Genomic DNA, 12691 nt, shown 5'->3' with positions numbered 1-12691 from the left:
AACAAGAAAATGTGAATGTATTTTTTACCAAGTTTGAAATTTTTGCTGAATCTAGACATAGTATTTACTACAACCTTAACACAAGAGGAAGGAGGCAAAACATTATATTTTCCACTAGACTGCAAATGCATTTTTCTAAGTGAAACTACTTATACATTTTCAGTGAGAAAAACAGATTTTTATACACTTGTCTAGTGTGATTTACTTGCTTGATTTCAAGCTCAATGCTTTCAAACTGTCTGCATTTCTTCAAGTGTTTCATTAACCCAGTGTTTTTCAATCTGGGTTGTGAGTAAAAGAAAAAGACAAGTGTTTGTAGGTCCTGTACTACAATGAAAAAAAAAAAAACTACAATTTCAGTGAGAAGGCTATACCTGTTTATTTTACAGTATACAGGTAACCCCCGTATAACACGGCACTTCTATAGCACGGATTCACTCTAATACGGTTCGAGAATTGGTACCATTCCCATATAACATGGTATTGTTATAGCATGGATTCACTCTGACACGGTTCAAGAATTGGGTAAATCCTCGTACAACATGAAATGTAATAAATTTTTACATACTTAAGTAATAATAGTTCACGAAAATTATTATTTTCGTGAACTATTAGTACTTCAGTATGTAAATTTTCTTTTCTCGCCTTCTGTCGATACACGTGGTCCTTCTCGAAACTTGTTTCAATGTTGCCAGATCTCAATGCTTCTGCTTCTGATGTTGCCAGATGTTTTTCCCTTATTCCATACTTGCTTTATTCTTCATAAGTGCTTATAACCATATAAGGAAATTTATAAAGATCTTTTAACTAGAAGCAAGCAATCTAAAATTACATACTTTTTGCAAAAGGTCAAGCATGGATCTGAAGATAATGCAGAAAAATGCTCAGAGGATAAGGATAACTTGCCAAAAAGAAAACGCTCTCGGTTAATAGTACTTTTAGTGATGATGAAGAGAACATTGTTTAATTTATATTAATATGTATTACTTAAGAAAATTTTAATAAAGATATTTATCTTAATTATGAAAATATAATAGCATGTTTTTTAATTTTTGGAACTTAACCTTCCTTTTCGTACTAGTTCTTTGTTTCATATAACACAGATTCGTATAACATGGCAATTTTTTGGAACGTAACTACCGTGTTATACCCCCGTATTACCTGTAATTGGTTTTTCGATCAATATTTAGGTCTCAACAGAAAGAAAATTAAATATGTAGTTTTTAAAATCGCCGATATAGTTTTAATATGGCCCTGGGGGGTCGCCAGAAGTTTTAACTTGCAAAGCAGTCGCGTATTCAAGAAGGTTGAAAAACACTACATTAACCTATTCGATGTTGAAATTTTTATTTGTTGCCTGTGATGCCATGTTGAATTTTTGTCAATGTTAAGCCTAAATTTTTTTTTTTTAAAATAATAATCATGTTTACAGTATCGTAAAAAATTATTTTTTTATGTTTCACAAACAAAATGAATATATTGAATAATATAGAAACAAAAAAAATTATATTTTAAAAGTTTGTTTTAATATAAAAATTGTGACGCATAGCGACATCTAGTATCAAAAACGTTCCAATGTAAACACGAAAATATTTGGGATCACCCACGCAGGTCAATGAAATCAGCACGAATATTTTCAGGAATAATGTAGGACAAGTTAAAAGATCGTTATTGCTTTGTGATAACTTTTTGCTATAAAGATTCAATTTGTATTAAAAATCAGTATTTTTTGCTTTACTTATAAATCCAAAATCTTTTGAATTAGAGAAATTTGAATGTAAGCTTTCATACTGAATGAATCACAATGCATAACATATGTGTTGTGATTCATTTAGTATAAAATATTTGATAGAGTATGATTCATTTGTTGTATTTATTATCTACACAAGGTAAAAAGGATTAGTTCTGCTCACAAATTCAACCATATTTGCTTCTATTTTCACGCACATTCTACTGAATTTAAATGAGTCTAGAATCAATAAGATGATCAAAATTTAAAAATCTAATGATACATGAATACATATGCTATATATATACTCTACTCATCTGTAATATATAATCACCAAATTATCTATGACAATCAAATTTGCTATTTACTGATAGTTAAAAAATATTGTTCAAGTTACCTGCCAAGTCACTCCCAATTTGGCTATTTCTCTGCCAGACAATCCATCCGTCAATTCTGCAATGTCAGAGCACAACTTGCCGTAGTCAAATTTGTCAACTTTTAGCCTTCTATAGAAAAAAAAATAACAAAAATTACTTTGCTACACATTTTTGTTAAAAAAAACTATATCCCTTTGTAGACAGTTTTTGTTTTTTGTTGTTGTTGTTATTTAGACATAAAATCTAACATCTATTCAAATTTAATAAATGGCTACTTTTTATGTTGTCAAAATAATATATAGTTTTAAAAACTGACTTCATTGAAAAAAATATATTTAGACTTCTCTAGAATAAGTTTTCAAAGTAAGATACTGTACATGTACTTGTGAGGGTCGTAAAAGCACGTCGAAATTGCGACTAATTACAAACTTTTACATCGGAGGGTTTCGAAGATAGAAACGGGTCAAGAGGGTGTGTTAATGACAGAACCCAGATGGGACGAACACTTTTTCAAATTGTAAAACAAACACGATGCAATGATAAACAACAGGGGGGAATGTCAACAGAGAGAAAGAGCTTTGTCGAGATGCTCATAAACAAGTGTCGGGTCGAAGCAATCGAGAAAAAAGGGGGGTCTAAGAACAAAAGGGACATCTGTTAAGTCCGAACGCGGTAGGGAATAAATGGCCACAAGAACATCTGGTGGACTGTTTAAGTTCAAAGATGTCCAAGAGAAGGGCCATAACGGAGAAAAATACGAGCGCAAACATTAAAAGCCCCGTCATCACCTCTCCGACCTTTTCCCGACCCAGATCAGTCTCAAGTTTCGCCTAGAAACAAAAGAATGACCAATTGGGGTAAGGGAGAGGACAAAAGGGACTAATCAGAAGGGTGAGATTTGGGGAAAATCTCAAGGACAAAGCAGAGATTCTCAGCTGCTTCTCTCCGAGCCGATTCTCTGCAGTTCTCCTCTGGACCAGTATTTCCACCAGTGGGCCAAGATCTCCGTCCATCCACAGCATCACCTGTCAGAGTCACCTCCTGTACAACGGACACTCATCTATCAAGGACCCGGGATACGCCACCCCAGCCTTCACCCATCCACCGACATCGGGAGCTCCCCAGCGGAAAGATCTAGATCAAATTTTCTGTGTTATTACTGTTATGTAAGTTAACCTGATGTCAAAATAAACAGTTTTCATGTAAGACACTTGTCATCTTTGTCTCCTGCCGCCACCACCCACGTACGGTTTGACCCTAGGTTTTCCTGACGCGCAATTAACGTATTGCCCCCTAAAGTCGGCGACCTTACATACTTCTGGGGATATTTGGAGATATTGTAGATGATGTGTGAAATATATTCACATATATCAAATGTTTAAAAAGCATTTGTGACGATAGACCGTCCACTAGTTTTTTCATCAAAAGTAGACAAATCTGGATCACAACAGTTTAGAAGTGTATTTAAAATTCTTAGTTTATATCATATATAGAAAGGTATTAATTCTACTTTTGATTAAAAAGTGTTAATTGACCCTGATTATAATTTGAATTTCATTATTCTCAATAGAATTCATCATAGTGACAGTTAGGCAGTGATACAAAAAGACAGTTTGAAATCTCTTATTCTGGACCTCTTTGGATTTACCAGTAAAGTTGCATTTTCAGTATTATGTAACTATTGATATTAAAATACTTAATTTTGACTATAAATCTTAGTAGATTCTGTCTAATTAATCACGTAAATACTTTTAGTTATTTTGAAAGTTTGAAAATTTCTTCTGGTTTTGTTTTCTGTGACTAGTGATTTTCAAAATTCTGAACCATACATTAATAGAAGAATTAAATAGGTTTTTAAAGCAAAAAAACTGTTTGATTTTTTCTGTTTCGATTTTCAAGAACTTTAGGAAAAAGATTTTTCCATAGAAAAAGTATTGCATTTTTAACACTATCTGCAGAAGATAATATAAATAACCAAAGATGTTACAATCAGCCTTAAATTACATAAAACTAAATTTAATAAGAAACAATTTATATAAAGCAAGCTATTCACTACAAAAAAAAAAAAAAACTAGTTATAAACATTTGCTTTAAAAAGCAAATGTAATTATTTTGATTTTACATAAAGATTAAATTTCTTTACTATAATTTCCTGGTTTCAAATATCAACTTTCATTGTCGCAATTTTTAGATTAATTCCAAACTGTTTGATTACATTAAGCTATAACATGGTTACTATTTAATAATTAAATGTCAAGTAATTTAGCCTAGTGATAGGTATTAGATGCCCTCACTTGATATTTGCCATCATTTAATTAATTACGCTGACATTGAATTTTTCCATAATTAAACAGTCAAAATCATCAACATATGATTGAAATCTCAAAAAGGTTAATAAAAAGAAAAGTTAATTTGGAATTCATTCATAAAGATTATATTTTTATGATTGACTCACCTTTTTCCTTCAGCTGCTGGTTGGAGCACATACTTGTCAAAGTAGAGACGCACCATTCTTTCTCTTTCGTCTCTGCCTGGCAATTCAAATTCTACCATTTCATCAATTCTGTCATTGATTGCCCAATCAAACTGTTCTGGTATATTACTAGCTAAAACTAACATAAATCTATGGAAAAAAATTATCTTCTTTATAAGTAAATTAAAAGTTCCTGTATAATAATCAAATTGTAAAAATAATTTACACTTACATATAGAATTATATTAATAACCAAATGAACTAATCAATCCAGAACTTTGCTAATTAATTAAATTACAGATACTTATATTATGTAATTCAGACTAAAGATTATGTTGACAAGTTGAATTAAATTTGATACTTAGATTTGATCTTTAATCTGTAATTGACAAGTAGTGCTGTGCTTTCAGCTTGAATGAAGATTTCCTTTAATCCGTCTTTAGACTGGAAAAGGACTATTCCTCATCATGTTCAATATCAGTTTACATATGATAAACACTTGCAAGTTCAAAGATATTAAATTTAATTAATTAAACTATTCTGGAAGATGATCCAGAGTGGGACTGGAACTCACAACTTCTGCTATCATGCAGATGCATTAACTAACAGTTGTAGGTTTCCTGTCACTTGGTAATTGTAAAATGTAAAAAAGTGAATGATATTATATAATATTTCATCATAGTAATGATTAATTTAATTTTTATATCAATTTTTATTTAGCATTTTTAATTGGATAAATAGGATGTCTCCTAAAAAGTGATCCAGACTCAGAAATTCCTGTTAGGCTTGTGTATGTTAATTTCACCACCTTATTTTGCTGGCTATTCATATAGTCAATGTCTTGGCATTCTGTGGATAAAATATGCTCCTGCAGTTTTGAGATGTAGGTAGACCTTTCTAATAGCACAATCACTCTGTTTTTATCTGTTTTGAGGAATGTAACTTGGTTATCATAATCATTGCCCATTGTTTTTGATGCTTCTCCACATATCTTTGTTGTCTTCTATATCATGTTTGTTATGGTATTCAAGAGCATTGATCATCTGAAGAATTCCTTGTGTTCATCTTTAAAACTAGTTAGCATTTCTCTTTCCAGTTTCAGGTTCTACAGGCATTGTATGCAGTACAAACATAGTGCCAGATTTCAGCAGTTGTTTTAGGGCCTGAGATAGGTTGATATTGTCCCAGCTTACTATAGATGTATCTAAGGCAATTCTATACACACAAAGCTGTTGGCAAAAAATCCTGGAGCCACGCTTTGTGCACTAAAATAATTCCATCACCAAGATCAATCTCCAGAAAATCCCTGATCTACTCCACCTCCTGTGTTATACCTCATTTTTTAAGTTCAATGGTAAGACTTACCTGCAAAAAGAGAGGTGTTCCAATGGGCAGCACTGTCAGGGTTGGAGAAAAGAACCCTGCTTTTTTTTGTGCTTTAAGCTTTATAGAAGTTCTTTCCTCCAGCATACAAGACATAAATACACACCACCAACAGCTCCTAAACTTAGTGCATATCATGCCATTCATCGTTCTTTGCTTCTAATGATTGTACATATGTACAGAAATGAGGAAACCCATATTTGCAGATCTATATAAGCTAGGTTTTGGACAGTTGAACAAAGGTTTCTTGACAAGTTCCTTCAGTGCATAAGAACTAACATGCACTATGTCTTTTGATTCTGATGAAACCGTGTTGTTGTTATTAAGCTGATTCTTTGCAGACACACTAAGGTGATATATATCAACACTTGGCAACTTATTGACTATTTATTCAGTTGAATAAATAGTCAATAAGTTGCCAAGTGTTGATATATGTCACCTTAGTGTGTCTGCAAGGAATGCACTATGTCACTAACATCTTTATCATATGGAAAACCAAGCCAGATATAGAATGTTTCCTGCAGAAATTTAATAACAACTGTGATCTAACCCTGGCATTAGACCAGTCCAGTAACACAAGTGTCCATTTCTTAGATCTTGATTTAAAACTTACAAACAAATGCATAGTCACAAAAGTCTTCTGTAAGTCCACACATTACGCTGCTCTTATTCCAGCTCTCATGTGATCACTGAAGATATAACATTGCAGCCTTCAATGCACTCATACATAGAGCATACACACACCATTCTCATCTGAAAGACAGACAAATGTAATTGGATCATATTAAGGAGATTGCTGTAAAAAATGGACACAAGGCTAGCCAAATGTATGATCAACATCTGGAAATTTTTTCAAAAATAGATCTTGAAATATCTTGAAAATTATTTGAATCATTATTGGCTGCATGATTCAAACTTTTTGCAAGTTTTAGAATGACTAGAACAAGATATAGTAGCTTCTTAAAATTGGATATCTGTTATCATTATAACACTACAAATACCTTCAAAAATCCAGTAAAATACTTAATTGAACAATGAGAAATCTATACACTGATAAATGTTTTTGATCCCAATTGGATCTTCTTCAGGTAAAATATGTTCTAACTATGGAATGCTTAAAAGAACAAGATATATAATAAGCTTTAAATTTTTGTAACTCAAATAAAGTGTATTACTGTATTATAAAAATAATGATATTTACATTAATATAATTTATATTAGTAAGATATACAAGAAAGAAAATTAATAAAATATGTGAAAATTCACAAACAATAAGATTGTGTATTTGCAAATTAAAATATTTATCAACGTATATATTTTTCATTGTTCAAATAAATTGTTTTTTGGATTTTTAATTAAAGGTATTTGTGGTGTTATAGTAGACCAGGATATTCAAATGATTTAAAACATATAGATGCTCAGTGCAATTGTAATTCTGTCTTGTTATTTCACCTGAAAAGAGCCTTTGAATGAAGCAAAAAATGTTTGTGGTTGAAAACTCAATATGCTGGAAGTTGTGGTAAGTGTAAATTAGTTAGTATGTAAAGTTCCGGCTTCTATGATGTTTCTATAAAAAATTGTTACATCAGCAACTATTTATGCATTCATAGAATGTATTCCTCCAAACATTAATAGATGAGGGCTATTCCAAAATCAACCTCCAATTGACTGGTAAAAATAAACTGGTTGTTGTAGCAAAATGCCTCATTACATATAGAATTAGTAAAGGTTTATATCCCTAAATACTATCATCATCCATTTTTTTCTTCATTTGTGCATGAGCAGCTATTGAGTAAGCATGGACCCTATCATTGCCACTTCAACCAGCTGTGAGGTTTGTGTTGTGCTATGTTTTCTGCAAAAAGAACACAGCATTGCCAAGGTTCCGCACTGCTTGTCATATCTATGGTGATAGGCACATAGATATATATTACAAGTGGGGAACAAGGAAATACTCAATTGTGATTGATGAACTGATTGAAAAAGTTGACCAAGTCATGAATAAAAATGTCATGTTAGAATTTCAGAATTTTCTGGTGAATTTCCTCAAATTTTAAGGACTACTCTGTTTTGTATTGACACTGAGAGATTGGGTTACCACAAGTTTTGGGACCGATGAATATCAAAACAACTATTCACAAAACTCAAAGAATGGAGTCAGTCCTGAATACAGAGATGAAAGAAAAGTTGAAATTGGATGTACTGTGCATTCATTTTCCAAACAAACTCAAAAAATTCAAACAATCGCTTTCAAACCAAAAAATGATGATTACAATCTTCTGGAATCGCAATGAAATTTTGTTGATGTCTGGGAAAACAATAAAGTCAGAGGTTTATTGTGAAACACTGAAAAAGCTTTGTAAGTCAATCCAGAACAAATGGTATGAAATGCTCAATGAGGGTATTATCCTCCTCCATAACAATTGTGACCATACACTGCAGTTTACACAAAGGCTTTTATACAAGCAGTTCAACTGGGAGCTTTCTGATCACCTCCTTCCCTTGGCATCTCAACAAGATGATCTGGCTATATACCAAGCAGTTTGAAACAAATGAAGAGTTCACAAATGGAGTCAGCATCTGGCTGGGTAACTTGGCACCACCACTCTTTGGTGATGGATTGCAAAAGCTGGTTCCGCAATACAACTGACTGATTTTGGCTGGCAACTAAGTTGAAATATGATGTAGATATGTACGTAAATTTTGTGTAAAATAATTTTTTTCCTCCAACTTTTTTGGTGGTGATGTTTTTATCTCTAAACTAGCAGGTTGACAATTTAACATTTAAAATTAGATAAGATTTAATATAAACTCACTTATGTGATTGGTCTCCAGTTCTATAAAGAAAGGCATTAAGAGCAGATCTAAGATCTTCACTAATTACTTCCTGTAAAGAAACTTGTAAACATAAGCCATATATTTTTACTTGTAATCATTTTTAAATTTAAATCATAATTTTGAAATTTAATTAGCTTGTAATTCTTTCTACTAATTAAATCCAATTAAAATCTATTAAACTGAATATATATCATAAAATAAACTTGACTTTTATAATTAGAAAAAATAACTGGCTATAACAACAAAATATTGACAGTCGAGCTAGAGCCTATATTTTAATACATTTTACCTTGATATAATGATATCAAAACTCAGTTATAACAACAAAATTTTCCACATTTTTCAATATTTAGATTGACATTTTGGCCTACTTTATGGAAAGAATTTAACAGTACAAATTTATTTTTCATTTAGCTTCTTGTTTGGATTTGTATTAAAATGTTATTTGTTGAAATCACATTTTAGTACATTGTACGTTATCAGTTTTTTAGTATTAGTTTAGTTTCAGTAGAAGAAGCTTTTGGTTAAAGAATACTTATGCACAGTCCTGCTAATCAGTTGCTGTGAAAGCTAATACCTTCATCTACAAAACTAAAAATTCTTTGAATTTTGAATAATTTTTTCAACTGTGAAAGATATTCAAAAGAGAGAGAAACCAAGAATATTTTGATAATTTGAAAAGTATACTATTGAAATTTCTACACAAGATATTTAATTAATCAGTATTTTTAATATCCAGGTTTTTTATTTCATTAGAGATGTTGCAGCCGAAGTTTTCAACATGAAAACATGAACGTCGGACGTTCAGTGCCGCCATCCTGTAAGCCTAGAAGTTTGACAATGGCATTTGGAACATCAGTGGAATCATGTTTGATATCCCAAAGGCCATTGTCAAACTTCTAGGCTTACAGGATGACAGCTCTAAATGTCCGATGCTCATGTCGGCCGCAACTGGTCTATTAGAAAATACAATTAATGAATCTTGCCTGGACTGTAAAAAAATACACAATAACAAGAATAAATCTATTTACTTAATAAAGGGAATGAATTGTTAATGAATCATTGACAAGGTCACATTAACAAAAAGGGGCCATGAACTTTATAAAACATCCAAATGTCCAACTTAGTACTGCATGTTGCCTGACCAAGATATGTGAAACAATCTGTATCTGTCAAATCTGATTTTCTACATAATGTAAGTATGTTGAATTTTAATAATTTAAAATTTATACATACCGAACTTCGTTTTCTAAGGAATGCATCAGATTCATCAACAAATAGTAGTAGTCTAGAAAAATTAAACAAAAATGTTAACAGTAAGTTTTGATTTTATTTTTACAAAAAAATATGAACAAAATCCTAACACTCTTAATTGACTTTATAATTTTCTATTGCCAATTATGAATTTGTAAAGAAAGAAAATTAATGAACAAACAGCACAAAAACTAGATAATATCATAAAAAAAATAACCAAAACTCCAGCATAAAACAATAATTTACTGAGAAAAGCAAATGTTTTTGATAGCATTAAGCTACCAACATCAGGTTAAATAACAAGCATTCAGAAAAAGAACATTGGAAAAATTTGAATGTTGAAGTTTAAAAAGAAGATACACCATCAAATTGGATGTGAATGTTAAATTATCATCATATTAAAATTATTGAACGTCCCATATATATCTCCAGGCTTGTTAGATTGGCACCATACCATGCCCATTCAAACAACACTTAACATTAATAAAAAAAATGTATAACACAACCACATTGGCAACCTGATCACAAAACATGAGATCCAAGAACAGAGACAGAGCATGACTTCCACATTCAACCAATAGCACAAGTATCTCATACACCTTGAGAAGTTGGAGATATGGCTTTAATAAGAACAAGTAAAATGGCAAAGCCATATTTGGGATAAGACTATGTCTCGGAGACTCACTACTAAGTGGGATCACTTCGACACTCACGGCAGGTCTCGTTCTTATTCTCCAATCTTCTTTAGTATCGCAGGTTTCGAGTGCAATCATTCAAACTTTGCCGGCCACGGCCACGAGGTTGTCCCTGATGCATTTTCAGTGAAATTAACCTATCTAATGTCAAAATTTCTCTCCATTGTGTGTCACCCCAGACTGAATTTTTGTCCATGCCTAACGAAATTTCCCGTTTTTGAAAAAAAATAATCGTGGCTATTGTATCATCCAAAATTATTTTTTTTATTTTGCACAAACAAAATATATACATATATTAAGAAATGTAAAAAGAAAACAAATTATATTTCAGAAGTTAGTTTTAATATAAAATTATAACAACTAGCACCATCTAGTTTCAAAAATGTTCTCTGATGCTGAAATGAGATATCTCAGGCCAACTGGTCAAAGTCAGCATATCGCAACCAGAGATATGTCGGGAATAACACAGGGCAGGTAAATGGGTTTTTCAAAGATTTGTTTGTTAAAATTCAATTTCACAACATTTGCATTTTGAACTTCCCAACACATGCATTTGTCAAAATTCGATTTCACAATGTTTACATTTCCAACTTTCCAACAAGCAATGAATGCGCAAATCTTGCAGTAGTGCCTGTTTGTAGAAAGAGTGTCGCCATTTTGTATTCTATTTTGACTCAGTTCTCGGTCCTGAGTACCTACAAGTCTGGTATCTTTTATGCATTTGGGCACCTAATACTCTGTGCCAAATTGCAACTCCTGACAAGTACTCCTTCACACCTCTAAGCTGGTAAGCCAGGATGGCACCATGATTTTATAAACAAGACATAGTCTTGTCAAAAAAAAAGGACCATAAACTACAAGGTTAGCAACACATGCCTGCAAGCCTGATGATATCTATAGGAGGTCTGGTAATTTCCATACAATGACAACGTAACATTAATATCCAATACAATGGTGTGTCTTCTCTTCAAACTTCAACATTCAAATTTTTGAGATGTTCTTTTACTGAACTCTTCTTATTTAACCTGATGATGGTATCTTAATGATATCAAAAATGTTTGTTTTTCTCAGTAAATTATCATTTTATGCTGAAGAAAATTAATGGTCATTAAATTTTTTGCAATAAATTGCAGAATCATTTTCAATGTATTGCCAAATTAAAATTTGCAATATTTAGTATAATTTAATATTAATTTAATAAAAAATATTTAAATGTAACGTTTGCTGTATGTTATATATTTTACAATTACTGTTCACATGATTTTAATAGATATAACTATAGCTCAACAGCCTAATATATCTAAAAACTGGATTGCTTTTTGGGCTAAAATTATACTTATTAATAATTAATTAAATTATAAAAGTTGGCTAAAACCAAATTGCACAAAATAATAACAGATTAATAATTAGAAATTAATTTTGGCTTAAATTGAATAATTTAGAAAATTGTAGAAGAGCGACTGAGAGAGAAGGATGCAAGTTGTAACTTTAATTTACTATGCAGGTATGTTAGTAATTGTATTACCTAAATTTCCATTCAATAGTTGCTTCCAGAACTATATTAATTTAGATTCTATAATTGTACAGATTAATTGTTATTAATAATTAAGTTAATTGTTACTCTAACTCTAATCCAAAAGTAATCTGAATTTTAGATGTTTGACCTCTTGTCCATAATGCCACAACTATCCATTTAATTAGTTCATGGAGAATTCTCATGAATCAAAGTTTAATTTCCCATAGGTTCAGTGTCATAAACTTAAGTAATGTTCCAGAAAATAATATATAATTTGAATTATATATTATTACACAGAAATGACCAAGAAAAACATATGGCACTTTGTACACATATAATAGAAAATTTATACCAGATTTGCAACCAAGAGGTCTTACATTGAATATAATAAAATGAGAGTTCTACTATAAAATGATGATAGATATT

The 12691-nt window shown here is 31.3% G+C and overlaps 1 protein-coding gene across 1 annotated transcript in view; it reads right to left on the bottom strand.

Annotated features, from left to right (window-relative positions):
• The window catches only part of LOC111635604 (ATPase family AAA domain-containing protein 3-B-like), a 29648-nt gene that overhangs the window by 3817 nt on the left and 13140 nt on the right, over nucleotides 1–12691 (bottom strand). Inside the window, 4 exon segments of the mRNA XM_023380610.1 lie at nucleotides 2127–2235; nucleotides 4562–4729; nucleotides 8779–8849; nucleotides 10037–10088. Coding sequence (XP_023236378.1) covers nucleotides 2127–2235; nucleotides 4562–4729; nucleotides 8779–8849; nucleotides 10037–10088 — 400 coding nt within the window.

This window comes from Centruroides sculpturatus, unplaced genomic scaffold (assembly GCF_000671375.1).
Source record: "Centruroides sculpturatus isolate CEXI.00-Female unplaced genomic scaffold, Cexi_2.0 scaffold867, whole genome shotgun sequence".
Classification (NCBI taxonomy): domain Eukaryota; kingdom Metazoa; phylum Arthropoda; class Arachnida; order Scorpiones; family Buthidae; genus Centruroides; species Centruroides sculpturatus.
This window is presented reverse-complemented; position numbering and strand designations above follow the sequence as displayed.